Genomic DNA, 18,745 nt, shown 5'->3' on the forward strand with positions numbered 1-18,745 from the left:
CATAGTAATTTCAGGGAGCTTTTTATTTTTATAATATCTGATCCTAATTGGCTCCTTCCACTCTGAAACCAACTTTTATCTTTGGATCTTTTGTTTCACATGAGAAAAGCAGAGGGTAGGAAATAATCTACTTGTGAAATACATGAAACCAGGTCTCATCAGAGAATTGAAATCCTTTGAGTTGTAGCTTGTAAATTCCCACAACCAAAAAAAATCAGTTATAAGCTATCTGGAAACTGTGACTCCAGCCTTAAGGCACTTCCTATTGCACTTGAAAAGGAAGTGATTTTCACCAATCTTCTGGACTTCAGAAGGAGAGCAGGCTAGTAATTCAATGATTTACTAAGTTTCAGATAAGAAAGGGTATCAGACTACATTCCATATCTACCCACCTTCAGCAACGTCTGACCTGTGTCCTAGGTTTATGGTGCTGATAGAAAATTCCAGGAATTAAAAAAATATTAAAGTTTTAAAGTTACTAGATCTCAGAAACCTCTGGACTTTTAAAATAAAGTTAAACCCAGAATTTGTAGAGCATGTTCTTTATTAGGACTAGACGTGGCAAAAGGAAAAACATGCCAAAAGGATCACTGAAACTAGGCTTTTTATCACATCTGGAATGAAACTTTGCCTGCAAACACAGCATTAAAAATATTGTAAATGTTGCTAATTGTATTTGAGAGGCCACTTCAAAGCACAGTTATGGCAGTGTATGGTTGACTTTAAAGAGAACCAGTGCCTTTGAATATGCTTGCTACTTTAGTGGTTTACAACAATTGCTTCTAATCTAGGAAGTGTAACATAATGGTCAAAGTATAATAAGTTTTAACATACTTTACCAGGTGCATATTTCTTAGTTACAGAGTCTATGATATTCTTTGGAATTAAGCAAGTCAGAAAGTAGAAACTAGCCTTTAGATAAACTATAGGAGATATCCCTGATACCCATCTGCAGAAAGAAAAGAGACACACATCTCTTAACATTAAAATAGTTTAAATGAACCAAAATAGTTTGGAATGTCAGTTTAAATATTTTGGTGAGTTGAACCAAATTTAAACCAGCTAAAAGAACTAAATGTTGACTCATTTGACAAGAAAAACCAGTGGGAGGAGAGGCCTTAGACTTGGGGTGGGGGTGGGGGTTGTGCCTGATGGTTCATGTTCTTTCTCCTCTCTCCATAGTGTTACACCATGTCATTTCATCCTAAGGCTGGTTCCAGTCGTGACTATATGACAGTTGTCAGAGGACAGAGGCCAAGTGCTTCTTCCTGCACATCCAGAGGCCTGCTTCTTCCCCAGCATTCTGAGCAAGAGTCCTGAACATGTCCCTCCCTGAGTGGAACAGCTTACCTCATAGGACTAATCCACAGTAATTGTGGCCAGGGAAATGGTTATGTCGATTGATTTATACCAATCAGGATGCATATCTGGAGCTGGGGATGGGCTCATTTCTGAGAAGGACATAGATTATGTGGAGGGCAGGTAGATACTAGTAGGAAAACTGGGGAAAGGGACAAAGATACTAGTAGGAAAACTGGGTGTTCACTACACGGACATCTGGTCTGAAAGACAATAGCAAACCCAGGGCTATGTTTACTGAAAATCACCGTTGGTATTACCAATAAGAAAATGGTTCCCCGATTACAAACGAACAACAGCAACAACAACGTTCCAAGGCCAATATGTTTATTATTTTGTGTTGGACTTAAGATGGCTGAATGATTTCATTTTCAGTTATAAGCATTACATTAATTCCCATGCAAAAACCCAAGACTGCATATGCCTGATTTCAATTGGCTAAAATCCAACTTGTGAGTCTGGACCTTTAAGATCAAATCCAAATTGTTGCTTGACCTTTCCAATAGTAGACATCACGGTCATCCTTTGAGATATCAGCTGGGCCCCTGACCTCTCAGACACCTCAGTTTGCCATGAGTCCATACCAAAACAGGGAGCCAGTGACTTGTGGTATCTAAACCTGGCAAGTGATTTCATTCATGAAGATAAGACACCTCCACACAAAGCTACCACCCACAGATATGTCCTCGTTCCTGCTCTATAGAAAACCTGCTTTTGAACAGGCATGGTGTCTTCTATTCAGGGATTATAAATTCTTTCTGCCAGTTTTCCCCACAACTCCCAGTAGAAGCAAAGAGACTTTACATAAAAGCTTACCTCTATAACCCCAAAAGCAGTACATACAAAGACACCTACTCTATCAAGTATATTTTCCCTAGCTTCAGATGGTCACTTAGCAGGTGTAAAGCTTTACAAACTTCTCTCCGTAAGACAGGAACCAGGAATATCAAAGAGGGAAAAACAGGACCCCACAATTAAAGGAGAATGAAACAAATGCAAAGAATCATTCTATTGATCGAGAGAAATGGGTTAAATGAAAAAAAAAATGATAGCATTTCAACAGTGGATGTCAATGTCTATTGAAACACACACACTGGAACTCTGACAATGGCCAAGATTTCATTAGTGCAAATAACAATTATAATGGTATGTTCTTTAATAGGATTTAAATAAGGCTTCAAATAATTACACACGCTAAAACTACCATTTGGAAACCTTAATTCTGTTTGGAAAGTTGTCAAACACACCCTCCAAATCATCCAAAGTTCTGATCTGAGGACAATTACATTCAATGAAGTTGCTTCAAAACACAACTGGTAGCATTATCACTTTCAAAGTCTACATTGTTTGGTGAAAAGGGGGAAACTACTCCCGTCACTGGTCAAAGGGAATAAACCCAGCTAACATACCAGGTAGTTTCCAGGTTCAGATGATTCTCAAATATCTGTAGTGATGAAAGCTCATTAAAAAAAATTAAATAAAAAGACAAAAAAACCCCACAAAAAAACCCACAACAGAATCCTGAAGTGTCAGAAAGAGATCTGTTGCCCTATCCTCATTAACAAATTTGCACAAAGCATGAAACAGTAAAAAAGCAAGAGAATTCATGGGCATTTTCGTCTATGGCTCAAGTTCTCCTTAAAAAAACCAAAACCAAAAACCAATGTGACAATAACTACAAAAAATAAACAACAAAATCAGAGGCAGAATATGAAATAGTAATATACTGTTTCAGAGCCTGCACCGTCCTGCAGAACCAGGAAACTTAAAATGTGTTCTTAACAGATCCAATCTAGGCTGGATATGTAAAAAACGGAAAGTCAGCATCACAAACCACACTACACATGATGAGCGTTTGAGAACCAGAAAAAAGGGTGGGGGAGGGGGGAGGCAGCAAAACGCTCAGAAAAATTTATCATCAATTCTGAAATGGGGCCTTGTGACATCATCAGGGTTGATAAAGACAGAGATGGATTTCCCCGGGTTCTCAGTCACTAGCTGTTGCAGTTTTTTGGCCAAACGGTCATCAGGCTGGTTGGGGTCCCCTCCGTCGGACTGCGGGGAGGGGATGCTGGTGGTGCTGCCCCGCCTCTGGAGCTCCAGCGTCAGCCGGTTGGCCGCCTTGACGTGCTCGATGGCCGTGCGCAAGTGCTCCGCCGGGTCCGAGCGGACGGAGGAGAGCTTCCGCGCATGGAGCATGACGGTCTCCTCTGACAGGTGCTCCAGCATGTTGCACTGAGGGATGAAATAATTGGGGCACATCTTGTTGACTAGACAGTGTTGTAGGTCATCGATGAGGCCCAGCAAAAAGTGCGCTGCATAGTCTTCTTGGGCCAAGTAGTTGGCAGGAAGTCTGTCACAGGCCCAGAGCATCATGCTCCGCAGGTGATAGGGGCTGATAGCCTTGGGCCGGGACAGGAGTTTAATGATGATGGCTTTGCAGGCCTGGTAGGCCTGCATGAGGCTACTAGAGATGCACTTCTTCAGCTGCACCTCGCTCCTGGCAAAGGACAGCCGCCATTCATTGTCCTTCTTACCCTTGTATGAGCAAGCAGGCACCAAGTAAAACCCACTGATGACCTCTTCCTCAGTGATCTTCCCATCCCAAAAGTGGTTCTCCATGAGCCAGCTCTGGGCCACTGCAGGCCAGCCCTTGAAAGATACCACAGGGACGATATCATACAACATGCGACTGCTCCCCACTCCCAGAATGATGGAGATGATGGTCCCGTTCTTCTCTACCTTTTCCACCTTTGGCATCCCTCGCTGGGGTTTCTTCTGGATCTCCGAGAGGACAATGCTGATGGAGTCATAGAACCAGTCGGCCACTTTGGTTGGGGAGAAGAAGTAGTTGGTGGCACCGTTGATGTGATCCACGATGGTGCAGCAGTCTTTCCACTTACTGATTGTCCCCTCGTCAAAGAGCCGGAGGCTCAGCCAAGAGTGGCACAAGGCTGAGTGGCGCATGTCAAGTGTCACAGGCTGATTACGGTCATGCAGCTTAAGGGCTGGCACCAGAAGAGTGAAGTCCATGTCGTAGTCTGTCCCCCGGGCATAGACATTCAGCTCATCTAAGTCCAGGTCCACCACGCCTTCCCGGACTCCCCCGGAGAGCAACAGGTACTCATTGGCCACTGGAAGTTTTTGGTCCAGCTTTTGCACCATTCCTAGAAAAGCAGAAAGAGAAAACACTATTACAGGAAGCACAGATACCAGACTCTTTGGCATCAATGTAGAACGTGCTGAGTTTCCAACACCCACTATTCGCTTCCGGTGCAAATTCAGATCTCAGGCTGCCACACGGACCCAGCCAGCAGTATTTTCTTCTTTCTCATACATGCGAGAATACATCCTTTACTGAGTGGGAGAATTACAGTAGACTTTTCTCTTGTGGCAAGAGCAGTAACTTTTTCAATCATAAACAGGGGCCTTCCTTCCCCCCGTCATCACCATGGTCAGTAGCATCGCCATCCACTAGATCATCCAGGCTGAAAACCTCAGTAAGCTTTAATCTTCATTGGTTTCTACAGCCAAATTTTGTCTATATAACCTCTGCAACATTTCTCACTCCTTCCCTGTTCCCCATCTTTGCTGTCATCATACAAAGCCAGGCTCTTTTGTCTCTTGCCAAAACAGCCTCCTCACCCCTAGGTTTGCCCTGCGTAAACATCCCTCTGTGCCAGTGATTCTCAGCGTGGGCTGTGGAGACTGAATGCAGGACACTTTCAGGGGGTGGTGAGGTCACAGCTCTTTCCACAATAACACTGACACATCATTTGTCTTTTTTCACCGTGTTGACACCTGAACTGACGCTTGATGGTATGAAGTAAGTGGAGGGACAAACTGGTAGGCATTCATGAAGACAGTGGCACTAAACCACACTGGCAGTCCTTGGACTCTTTACTGTACTAGCATTAAAAAAAAAAAAAATTCAAGGGCGCCTGGGTGGCTCAGTCGGTTGAGTGTCCGACTTCAGCTCAACTCATGATGTCCCAGTTCGTGACTTCGAGCCTCACGTCCGGCTCTGTGCTGACAGCTCAGAGCCTGGAACCTGCTTCAGATTCTGTGTCTCCCTCTCTCTCTCTCTCTGCCCTCCCCCACTTGCACTCTATCTCTCTCTCAAAAATAAACATTAAAAAAAGTTTTTTTTAATGAAAAATGAATTAAAAAATTATTTAAAAAATTCAGTTTCACTCCAGAAAATCCCTAATGGAAAAGAAAAATGAAATGGGTTAACTTTATTAAATCCCAACTCTTGAACCACCTTTCTTTTTTAAATTTTTTAATGTTTATTTATTTGTTTTGAGAGAGAGAAAGAAGGGGGCAGGGGCAGAGAGAGAGAGAGAGAGAGAGAGAGAGAGAGAGAGAATCCTAAGCAGGTTCCACACTATCAGCACAGAGCCCAACACAGCATGGATCCTGACCTGAGCAGAAATCAAGAGTCAGACGCTTAACCAACTGGGGCCACCTGGGGCTGCCTCTCTAATGCTGTGTGACAAAATGGGAAGCAACCAGAATGCACTTCTGCCTCACACTGAAATACAAAAGCTGTCCTCAAGAAGAGGGTTCATGCTAGAGCTGTGGGCTAAGTCAGCTGCTTTGTTCGTGGAAGACCATTTTTACTTTAAAAAACCACGATAAACTATGGGCATTCAGACGTGGGTATCTGATAGACATTTTCATTAAAAAATGAACAAAGTTAGTTTGTCTTCACACACACACACACACACACACACACACACACACACACACAAAACAACTGAAATATTTATTACCAATGAAAAAAACCCAGGGTTTTCAAAAAAAAAAAAAAAAACAACCCCACACACACACTAAATTTTAGAAAACTCATGTCTTGCATCATGAGCTTAATATCTTCCCAAATGGTATGCTTTTCTAGTACAATTGTGTGGTGATATAAAAAACGTGATTTTTGGGGCGCCTGGGTGGCGCAGTCGGTTAAGCGTCCGACTTCAGCCAGGTCACAATCTCGCGGTTCGTGAGTTTGAGCCCCACGTCAGGCTCTGGGCTGATGGCTCAGAGCCTGGAGCCTGTTTCCGATTCTGTGTCTCCCTCTCTCTCTGCCCCTCCCCCATTCATGCTGTGTCTCTCCCTGTCCCAAAAATAAATAAATGTTGAAAAAAAAAATTAAAAAAAAAAAAACGTGATTTTTGGATGCTAACGTGAGCTCTTTGAGAGAGAGGACTATGTCTCCACTATGTGGTAGGCAGGCATTGGGCTCTGTACCCAGTGGGAATGGAACTGAAGGTATGACTAAATGACAAAGGAACAAAAAGATAGAATTAAAGGGACTGAACCCATTAATGGGATGAATTGTTTAAATAAAGACTAAATGTAAATGACTGTCCCATCCACATACAACCATGCCCTTCCTGCCAGCATCACTCTCTGTGACATACATAAATTTTCTCCAAAGATCGCAAAGAACTATCACAAAATACAATTCCATTATTCACTGCAATTACTTTGAATCAACATGGCCTATTATTAATAAGACAATCCAAATGCAAATAGATAAGCCTTGTATACATGCTTACGCTACCGTTTTATTTCAGAATTTAATACTCAAATGAAATAAAAATGTGCTCTCTTCTGTTCTTTAAGATCCTATTTTCCAAACCACATTAACCATGAAACACTCTCATTTAGTGCCATTTCTGTACATATAAATAGGAATATAGCAAGCTACCACTTTTGTTTTAAAAAATCCATAATTGGTCAGAAAGAATCCAGTATACCTGACTGGAGGCTGTTTCTCACACTCCTGCTGTCAGTGCTGTCCCTTAAGGACTGGCTGCCAAGAGCCAGCTCAACCAAAGTCATGTCCTGGACTTGGGGGGAGGATGGGGATACATATCAATCTGGGAATGCCCCGGTTCAGGATACTCTGAAAAACAATTCAAATCCAGAGTTCCCGGGGGTGGAGGTGGGGGGTCAGCTAAGGCAGACACTGTGGTCTTCAAAGACACCTGACTTCTCCCTCTGCCTGATCCTCCTTAGGGTCCCTCCCTTCCATGGTGGCTGATCCCAGGGGTGTTTCTTAATAAACATCCTAACTCCATTCCAGGGACTGGTTCCTAAGTAACCCAATGTAAGACATTACATACCAACCAAGCAAAAGCAGCCTTTGCTACAATGTCAGCATGGAAAATTTATCTTCCTTTTCCTTTTATTTTTTTAATGTTTATTTATTTATTTTGAGAGAGAGTGTGGGTGTGCACATGCGCAGGTGAGTGGGGCGGGCAGAGAGAGAGAGAGAGAGAGAGATACAGAGAAAGAGAGAGGGAGAGGGAGAGGGATGGGGGGAGAGAGGGAGAGGGAGAGGGAGAGGGAGAGGGAGAGGGAGAGGGAGAGGGGAGGGAGAGAGGGAGAGGGAGAGGGAGAGGGAGAGGGAGAGGGAAGGGGGAGAGAGGGAGAGGGAGAGGGGGAGAGGGGGAGAGGGGGAGAGGGAGAGAGGGAGAGAGGGAGAGAGGGAGAGAGGGAGAGAGGGAGAGAGGGAGAGGGACAGGGACAGGGAAAGGGAAAGGGAGGGGAGAGGGAGAGGGAGAGAGAATTCCAAGCAGGCTCTGCGATGTCAGCACGGAGTCTGCTCACCAACCGTGAGATCATGACCTGAGCAGAAATAGAAATCAAGACTCAGAGGCTTAACTGACTGAGACACACAGGTGCCCCTATGTTCCTTTTTTTTATTATTATTTAAAAAAAAATTTTTTTTCAACGTTTATTTATTTTTGGGACAGAGAGAGACAGAGCATGAACGGGGGAGGGGCAGAGAGAGAGGGAGACACAGAATCGGAAACAGGCTCCAGGCTCTGAGCCATCAGCCCAGAGCCCGACGCGGGGCTCGAACTCACGGACCGCGAGATCGTGACCTGGCTGAAGTCGGACGCTTAACCGACTGAGCCATCCAGGCGCCTCCCCCCTACGTTCCTTTTAAAAGCGGTTTTCAAAAACCAAATTTAGTAACCAAGGATTAAAAGTTACCATTAACACCAAGACAAAGAAAGATTCATTTCTCAATTGTTACCATGTTTCAGTATTAACCTCATCTTTATAATGTAACAAATGTCACCACCTCAAGTTTTAGCTACAGGATAAACAGGTAAGATTTGCTTCTCAGAATCTAGAACAGGTTGGGAGAATCATTTTCACTATTTTATGGGCTCACAGGTAGGCAGTTGCTTTCAAAGAGGGATATTTGATAATGAAATAATTTGCCATTATTTCAAATATTTTTAAATTGTAGCATGTGGAGTGCCATAAGTACCTGTAGGAGATATGTTGAAATATTATAATTAATAAATAAGAGCTGAACAAATTAGAAGTGGTATTATAATTTGGATACCACATCACTGTTCCCTCTTAGGCATAAATGACTCAAAACTCTATACATTGTTTTCTGTCCTAAACAGGATGAAGCTGGCTTTGAGCATACTACCAAGGACCTGTCTAGACAACCAGAATAAGTTGTGCATTAACAGGCTGAGTATAATTTGTTTGCAAATGTGCAAGGTAAGAAAAAGCTAAATTGGGGCACCTGGGTGGCTCAATAGGTTAAGTGTCCGACTCTTGATTTTGGCTCAGGTCACGATCTCATGGTTTCATGAGTTCAAGCACTGCATTGGGCTCTGTGCAGGCAGCATGGAGCCTGCTTGGGGTTCTCTTTCTCCCTTTCTCTCTCTGCCCCTTCCCCACTTACACTGTCTCTGTCTCTCTCAAAATAAATAAATAAAACTTAAAAAAGAAAGAAAGAAAAAGCTAAAATTCACTTCTGCCCTCTACTGGATTAAAGAAGTTTCAATATGTTGCCACTTGTTAGCATATACACTAAAACATTCCTGCCAGTAATAAAATGGTCTTTCCTCCTCAGTGTGGCTTATGCACCAGTTAAAATGCTGCCCCTCCTTTCAGGAGACATAAAACTATTTGTCTAAATTCTGTTTTCAGGAGTTAGGTTAATTTTGGACACTTAACTCCTTTAAAGGGCAGAGAGAACTTTAGCAGCAGAGAAAATATTGCTGAGGCTCATTTGCTAAGTTCCTAAAAGTTAGAAATACAGTCCCCAAGGCCAGTTGTTCCAGAAGCTAATCCCCTGTGGCACCTACATTTACATTTACCTGCCTGAGCCAATTAGTATGCAGTGTTACCACTGATTTGGTAACACAGACTGGAGCCTGCCCCAGCATTCTACAAACTCAGATGCCCTCCTTGAAAACTTTCCTAGGCCAAGTTGAAATGAAAATGAGCTAGGGCGCCTGGGTGGCGCAGTCGGTTAAGCGTCCGACTTCAGCCAGGTCACGATCTCGCGGTCCGTGAGTTCGAGCCCCGCGTCGGGCTCTGGGCTGATGGCTCAGAGCCTGGAGCCTGTTTCAGATTCTGCGTCTTCCTCTCTCTCTGCCCCTCCCCCATTCATGCTCTCTCTCTCTCTGCCCAAAAATAAATAAACGTTGAAAAAAAAAAAAAAAAAAGAAAATGAGCTGACATCAGCTATCATGGTAGACGGGTTGCCATGCAACTGAAATACAGCCAGGGGCTGGAGGGAAAAAGGCAGAAGAGAAAAAAAAAATCAACCCTACACTTTGGCCACAGACACCAGTTCTGACAAGTGCTTCTTTGAATTGATCCAAAGATTTCTGTGTAATTACAGGAGGGTGAGATCAAGTGACTGGCTGTTTAGCTATTAGCGAATTATCCAAAACCAAGAGTGAGAATAAAAGGAAGATACACACAGAATGCTGAGCGTGTCAGCAGGAGAGAGAGAGAGTGTATTCCCTTGGGTCGGTCTCCCGTTTTTCATGGAAGCATTGGCACATGTTTGCTCTTAAAAACACAAAGTAAAACTGCCACCCAGCCCCCTTCCTGTAATTGATTCCTTGATTTTGCTTTATTCCGTAGTTTCTCCTTAAGAAGACCTTAATTACTGGTGTAACTGGTAACTAAAGAGTTAACAGGGCAGCTAAGCCAGGCTGCAACTCTTTTACCCAAATCTGCTAGTTCTCAGGCATGCTGTCTGCTACCCTGTTTCTATGGCATAATATTCTTGCCTGACACCCAGTGATAACCAAGTGTTAATTCAGTTGTTTTGCAGAGACTCAAGATTTCATCAAAAAGCCATCCAAACCAGTCAGGACCCCTGGCCTTCTCTTTGAGAACAAGGAAAGGAAAATAACACTCCTCAGTAGCTTCTCTCCCCTTTATCCGGACCCTTTTCCACTTGCCTTTAGCAATCCTGGACCCTCTCCCTTGAGTAGGTAGATTTAAGGCTTGCCCCGCCTCCACCTCTTTGGCTGCCTCTTGAAGAAACCCTTTCCTTGCTGCACACTCAGTGTCTCAGTGATTGGTTTTGCTATGCACTGGACAGATGGACTTGGGTTCTGTTACACTGGGGCCTCAAGTTTAAGGAATGACCTCCATGTCATCCACTTAGTCCTTTGCTGATCCTCCATAGAATGTCAAGTGAAAAATGGGACTCTGTCCCTGGCTCCCTCATATTCTCGTGAATGAAACTTGATCACACTCCAGTGACTTCATACTCCAAGCCATCATCGCTCAAGCATACGCTGCCAGATTGTTAACACCAGAACACAGGAACTGGGTATGGTTTCCAGCTTCACAGTGTCACTCCAGTAGATACGGGGGGGTGGGGCTCAAGGAGGTAATTTAATAAATGCTAAGTAGATAAGGTATTTGTGCAGATTCCATAAAAAACAAAACAAAACAAAGCTGTTACCCATGTTGAAGGGAGAAAGATATGTCAAAGAGGTCAAATGTTTATGTCTTATTTTTATAATAATTTTTTGAAGTTTATTTATTTATTTTGACAGCGAGAGCAACAGTGAGAATGGGGGAGGCGCAGAGAGAGGGAGAGAAAATCCCAAGCAGGCTCCCTGTGCTGTCAGCACAGAGCCTGAAGCAGGGCTTGATCTCACAAACTGTGAGATCATGACCTGAGCCGAAATCAAGAATCGGATGCTCAACCGACCGAGCCATCCAGGTGCCCCAATTATGTCTTATTATTAAAGCTACAGAATTAGATCAGCTTTGTCTCTCTCTGTATCTTTGACTATGTATACAAAAGATTTCTACGTAAATTAAAAAAAGACCTGAGCATCTCAATAATATTCATTTCTAAAAAAGTGTTATCTTTTCTACCCAAACTCATGTGACACACCAATAACAGTGCCTCATGACAGCCAGTGACAGTTAATAGTAGGAAAGGTACAGAATATAACAATGTTGACAAAGTGCTTCTGTGATTCTGATACATCTCCTTGGGGAACTGTCTATTGGTTGTTAATACATAATAAAACCTTCCTATAAAAAATTGATTTACACTTCAAAGAAATAAATGTTTTTGTCAGGCTTACTTGACATTCTGAGAAACATTCTGAGAAGTAGGCTGGCCACCTTATTCCAAGAAAGGCACCAATCTGCAGGAGTTTTAATGATACCAGTTTGGGGAAGATTTTCTTCATTCGTGGCAAGAAATCATATCTATGGAGTCTCTCACCTTACAGAGGAGGTTCAGAAAGGAGAAATAACTCACTCAAGATCACACAGCCCAGGTGACAGATTAACAGCATTGTCTTATTTCCACAGTTGTTGCAAAGGTCAGAATGGCATATATATACTGTTTTCCTTATGACAACAACTGAACTTGACATAAATGCAGAATGCTTGAAAGGAAAATAGCAGGGGGTCTGAAGGTAAAGTGTCAACTTTGAGCTTTCATTGGTCAAAGCTGTAGTGTGGCCTTGGGCAAGCAGCAGAACATGTCTGAGCATCCACATTTATCATAAGGAAGAATAGAATCTTACCATAGATAGATCTAATATAAGATACCTATCACAGATCTAATCATAAATAGAATTTATCATAAGGAAGAATCTTGCAAGAAGCTATTACTATTCCAAAATAAATAGACTATAAGACGCAGGAAATAGAGAAGTAAGACACGATTGGAACTTCCCAGCTTTTCAATAATCTGCTGAGTGGTCATTAATATTAATGGTTATAACAATATATTCCATAATGCAAAGAGTCTGTTTTACTTGGCATAATTTCTGAGACAAGTGCATGTAATCTTATTTAAATCTTTTAAAAAACTGATTAACCCATGTATGGTAAAAACTAACTATATATGGTAATAGGACTGATTCAAAAGATGCCTCTTCAAAGGAGTCTCCCCTGATCTTCCCTTGTTTTGATACAAATATGTATGCAAGAGCACTGGACTAAGATAGCCTTGGGTTTAACTGTGGGTTTGTCATTTACTACTTAAATAACTCAGACAAGTTATTTAACCTCTTTATGTTTCCAATTCCTCATCTATTTAAAAAAAAACAACCAACCACATAACCACACTTACAGGGTCGATATGAAATGTCTAAGACATAGTAGATATTTAATTAATTTTCCCCATATGTTCTTCCCTTTCTCCACTACCTGTAAAACTGGAATAGCAAACACCACCTATTCCATAGAGTTGTTCTGAAGATTTAACTAAGCCTGTCTAAGGCCTCTAGCACATGCAAGGCATATAAAACATATTAGGTGAAGGGAGATGGATAGAGTATTCTCTCCCTTAGCTGTGCTCAGACTGCTGCTGGCCCACGGGTGCCTCCTCTGCTGAAGGCCATCGTGTGGGATGGCACCCAGCTTGGCAAGCAGAGGGCAGACCTGATTCCAGCCCTTCCTTGTTCCTTCTGAACAAATGTCCTGCATTATAAATACCTGCACACCCCTATGGAAGGCCTTGGTCTGAGTTCTTACATTAGCACTTTCTATGCCTATTGAATAGCGGGCTGTACTCACGGCTTATTTTTCCCCCTAAATAAGATAACAATATAAAGTATTTGACACAGTAATTGGCAAAGAAGCTCAGCAAATTGTCACAGCCGATCGTCCATAAGCTCCTGCAGTCAGGTTTTATTACTACAGTGGCTAACACAGATCCTGGGATCAGAAGGCAACTGCTTGTTGAGTGTACCATTGTGTCAGTCAATGCCAGTACCCCAGTAACACATCCCAAGGATCATGGGATTTGCTACACAACATAATACGAAATACTGCCAGCATATATCTGTAAGATCATTGACTAATAATTCAAAAGTCAGAGTGAAAGGGGCTCCGGGTGGCTCAGCCAGTTAAGCGTCTGATTCTTGATCTCAGCTCAAGTCTTGATCTCAGGGTCATGAGTTCAAGCCCCACGTTGGGCTCTGTGCTAGGCATAAAGCCTACTTAAAAAAAAAAAAAGGCAAAAGTCATAATGGGAAAAAAACCCTAATTTTTAAATCAGTTTCTTTGTCACAGTCTACTATGCTATTCTGAACACAATGAGCATGAGTTAGGCCTGAAATCAAGTCTGATTCACCCATGAACAACATAATTAACCACTCTGGGCATCTGTTGGGGAATGAAGTTAGGGAATGACAACTAAAATTTAGTTGGTGGTCACAGGGATAAAATGAGAACAGGCACACCAAATAACTTAGCATGTGGTCTGGTACCTACTCGGCAGCCAATAAAGACAGAGATCTGAGAACATGCATACAGTACACATTATCAATATATTTTCCTCATCTCATAAGTCTTGCCCTTCCTTTTTTTTTCTTTTTAGTTCTTAGGACAGTTTAAAAAGTCATGGCTTTTGCCAGTTAGAACTTCTTGGCAAGATTCAAAGGGGCATCTTATTAGCTCCACCTAGAAGCTTCCCATAGCCACAACAGGCCATGAAAGCTACATATTGTCAGTTTTACAAGGCATGTTCACTTTAGAAGGCTCATTCTTGAAAGATGAAAAAAACAACAGCAAGTGGAAAGCAAGAATACTGCCAATATGGTATTAAATGGCTACCTGAGGACACCAACATATATCAGTGATGACCAGACCACCTTTCTCTGGATCTTCAGAAGAAGCGAGAAGTTTGTGATGGAGGCGTTTAGAACTAAGTCAGCTGTACCCCATTAACCTCTGCCAGAGACTCAGATAAGTGTGGTTTGCATTGAAAGGCATTTGGGGATGTCTGTGCAACCACTTATCTTCTCTGAAACTGGAAAGCTGGGTTTGATTGGGGAATGGGGTTGTCTACATTTTAGAAGAGAAATAATATAGTAAGCTACATTCAGGAACTTGCAGAAATGGACGGAATTCAAAACTCAGGTTTAATTTGTTCATGCATGCAACACATAGTATTAGTGGCTCCTCTCAGCCAGTACTGTGCTAGGTGCCGAAGATACAAAGGTGAAGAGAAACACACAGCCCCAGTACATAACACTTATCATTTAGTGAGAAAGCCACATATAATTGTATCAGTCAGGACAGATGCAGTTATGCTGAGTAACAAAGCTAAAGTCTCAGTAACTTAAAACAACAAAGTCTTGTTTTCATTCAGGCTGTATGACCATGAGGGGTTGGATGGAGGCTCTTCTTTTCTTTTTTTTTTTTTTTTTAAATTTTTTTTTCAACGTTTATTTATTTTTGGGACAGAGAGAGACAGAGCATGAACGGGGGAGGGGCAGAGAGAGAGGGAGACACAGAATCGGAAACAGGCTCCAGGCTCTGAGCCATCAGCCCAGAGCCTGACGCGGGGCTCGAACTCCCGGACCGCGAGATCGTGACCTGGCTGAAGTCGGACGCTTAACCGACTGCGCCACCCAGGCGCCCCGAGGCTCTTCTTTTCTTAAACCAGGACCCAGGCAGCTAGAGCAACCCTCATTTAGAACTTCACAGTTACTCACTGCAGGAAAAGAAAGCCCTGGAGGATCTCTTCAGCAGTTAAATGCTCTGGCCTGGAAGTGACAGATGTCATTCTCATTCATAAATCACTGGCCAAAACCAAACCAGTCACATGGTCTCACCCAACCCCCGGGAAGAAAGTACAATTCTACCTCCAGCTGAGAAGGTAGAGAGACAGAAATATTTGAAAAGGAGCATGAACAGCTCTCACACTAATCAAATAATCATACACTAATGAACATGTAATTATAAGCTGAGATAATAATACTGAAGGAAATGAATAAAGGTCCTAGCGAAAACACAGAAGAGGAAGTGGAGTGTGTATCATTTAGCCTGGAGAATAGAAAATTCAAGAAGGCCATGAGATCCACCTTTAAATATTTGATGAGTCACCCCGGTAAAGAAATGGGCTTTACCTATAGGATTCCAGTAAGTAGAAGGCATAGAGAGAAATATTCTGCCTGATCTGTCAGTGAAAGACGTGTCTTGTATCAGGTAGAATTTTCTAACAACGCTGCCAGTCGAGAGAGGGCATTTCCTGTCCCAAGAGATGATCAATTGTAGTATTTGGGGGTGCTGCGGCAGACTAAAAAGACAAATATGCGATGGAGTCTGAGTCTAGATGTCTCCCGAGGTGGCCGCTCATGACAAAAACCTACTACTGAAGACAGACAACTACACCGTAGACTCCTAAAGCCACCTCTGGCCATCCCATGGGGGGCCCAGAAACAGTAGCAGTAAGAAACCCAAGGGTACACAGACTCAAATGCTGGATGCTGCTCTCTCATCAGGTTTACCCATCTTCATTTTTAATCTGCAGCCCAGCTGCGGTCACATCTGTAACTCTGCCAGTTTTAAAAGGAGAGAGAGAGCACAGTACTAGCAGTAACACACATAACAGCAAAAGGAGGGCTGACTTTCCACAGCACACTTTCAAGCTACGCACATCTCATGCCAAAGGCTGAGAAGGTCACGTTTATTGGCTGTACTGTGCATCAAGGCACAGGCGGAATGTTTTACTGTTACCTTATCCAAAGCTCTTGGCATTTTCAAGAACGTAAGACTGCCCTCATTTTATAGGTGAGGAAATCCCAATGAATATCAGTCAAGTAAATTGTTCATAGTCACAACAGCTGAGCCGAGATCCAAATTCAAACTGATTTCACACTCTGCCATGCTGCTTTCCAGCATTAAAAAGTTTCTTCTAAGAGAATAAACAACTTCATATCTTCAAGCCTTTGAAATTGCCATATACAATATTCTAGGAAATAGTGGAAGCTTATTTCCCCATGTAAAAATAAAACAAATTCTATTTTAGAATGAAATGATTTCTAAAACAGATGAACAGCTGATTTTAGGCATCCCTAAGGAATGAAGAATATGAGTAAAATAGTTGTGACACATAACTATGTATGCAGGCACATGTATGTGTTGGATACTTAATTCTCAGACAATTTTCAGAGAGTATTCCACAAGTTGTCCTGATCACAACACCCTTGGCATTCTTTTAGGACCCCACGACACACTCTTGAGAATGTTCACATCTATTTAGACGCATAGTCTAATTTACATAGTTCAGTCTAAGAGCGAAGCCTTAATTTTAAAGTCAAATCCCCTAAATTTCTACTACTAAGGTGGGGAGACAGAGTGAGAGTGGCTGAGAATGTCATTACCAAAGGAAATCGTAACCACAGAGCCATAAGCTCAGTTCCAAGTTCTGAAGCAGCAAAATCTTTCCTCTGTGGACACAGTATCTACTGTGGCAACATTTCTTCACTGAAAACCTAAGCTCAGATACACTGAAAACCATGGGGAAAGAAACATGAAGAATCCTGTGTCTTCTCTAAATACAGACTCCCCCACCCCACCCCCCACCCCTTGCCCAAACAAAAACAAAACCAAGAAACCAACTGGTATCCATGAGCCTATGTGAAGAGCTATCCTTCCTGTGACCCAGCAGCCTAAGAAAGTATGAGACTATTGATTAAAACTGGACTTTATAGCTGTAGTCTACACTACACACTTAGAGTTGCTACATTACCTCAAAATGATCCCAATGTAAATAAAGATGGCTCCTCTAGAGGATTTTAAAATCATCATTGGCTAGCAATGAGCTTGTTTTAAAATTAGTTTACTCTGGAAAATTTCAAACGTAAACAAGAGTAGAGATAATAGTATAATGAATCCTTATTATTGTTATTGACTTCACCTTATTTTATTTTTTTTTCTAATATGTATGAATATACAAGTAGGTGGTATATGTGTGTGTGTGTGTGTGTGTGTGTGTGTGTGTACACTCATGTGTATGTGTGTAGGAGATGATGTTGATGCCCTGCCATGTTCTTGCAGCTGAGTTAGGCAGTGTCCTGCAAGCCGGCAGTCTCCCTTCTCAAGGCCAATGAGTCTGCTCCTTTGTCTGGGGGCCGTCTCTGCTCTGGCACTACCAGGAAGTACAGGGGGCGCAATGCACAACAATGGACACCACTGGTGGCAATCCTCAACCGATGGGGGCAGGAATCGGTGAACCAATGCCCCAGCTTCCCCAGATCCTACTAGGACAATTCTGAAATGGGTTCTATACAACTTCCGAGAGGGTCTCACAAGATTAATGTGCTCATTAGCTCAATAACACTTCATTGGCTTTTGGCTTTTCTCTCTTCTCTGTTTCAATTGCTCTACTCCCTTACTCCTGCTTCTTAGTACCACACCAAGGTAGTTCTTGTTTTGGGGACTGCACGTGCATGGGCATGTGCACACGTGTGTGTGTGTGTGTGTGTGTGTGTGTGTGTGTGTGTTTGTGTAGCAATACTAGACAGGCACATCTCTAATAATTCTGGATAAAATTATAACATGTCAGATTTATAAATGGCCATGAGACCAGAAGCACAATCCAATGATAATGAATTACTTGTTCTTTCCCACAATCAAGGTATAGATCTAGTATACATGGCTTATAAAACTACATCTGAGCATAACTCCTAGAAAGAGTTCATCATCTTTCTTCACTCAGCAAGCTTGTTTTCTGGTTCATTTACAGTTAGCACCTTGTCTATTAATTTATTGCTTTGCTGATATTCCAATTCTCATTTTCCAAAGGACATTCTAAAACCTCTTCAAATTCTAGAAAACTTTGGAGAGATGAAAACTTATATATTACTTTGAAATTGGCATTTCTTCCTCAAATTACAAAGAAAACAATAGGGAGTAGGTTTGAGGAGAAAAAGCCAGCTTCCCAGTTTACTGCAGGAACCAAACTTCAGAATGGAGCTTGTTCAAGTGCACCCCCTTATTAATATGTAAAAGGTCAAACCAAATTCAAAAGCCAAAATCACATTTCTCTTTCAGCTTCCACCTGGGATTATTCTGCCTCTGTTCCTCTAAAATATATGGAAAAAATTGTGAATGATGTATTTAATCTCTCCATTAGGTGACCTTTGCCCATACTTTCTTTAGCGTAGTGCTTAGGCCAATTATCAGTGATTTGTTGACCTGTCAAGTGTCCCTTTGTTGGATGATATGTGTATCCCCTAACCTAACATGACAAAAGTTCAAAAGATGTCAGTTGAATGAATAAATAGATGGTATAGCGTAAAGATAAGAGTTTATGAGCATCTTCCAGGATGAATTG

At 42.3% G+C, this 18,745-nt stretch overlaps 1 protein-coding gene across 1 annotated transcript in view; it reads right to left on the reverse strand.

Moving 5' to 3' along the window:
* Positions 1–1,669: 1,669 nt before the first annotated feature.
* The window catches only part of MB21D2 (Mab-21 domain containing 2), a 115,140-nt gene continuing 98,064 nt past the window's right edge, over positions 1,670–18,745 (reverse strand). The window contains exon 2 of the mRNA XM_047876553.1: positions 1,670–4,526. Within this exon, the coding sequence (XP_047732509.1) occupies positions 3,262–4,526 (1,265 nt within the window). The 3' untranslated portion in view covers positions 1,670–3,261. The remainder of the gene's footprint in view (positions 4,527–18,745) is intronic.

The sequence above is a fragment of the Prionailurus viverrinus genome, chromosome C2 (genome assembly GCF_022837055.1).
Source record: "Prionailurus viverrinus isolate Anna chromosome C2, UM_Priviv_1.0, whole genome shotgun sequence".
Taxonomy (NCBI): Eukaryota; Metazoa; Chordata; class Mammalia; order Carnivora; family Felidae; genus Prionailurus; species Prionailurus viverrinus.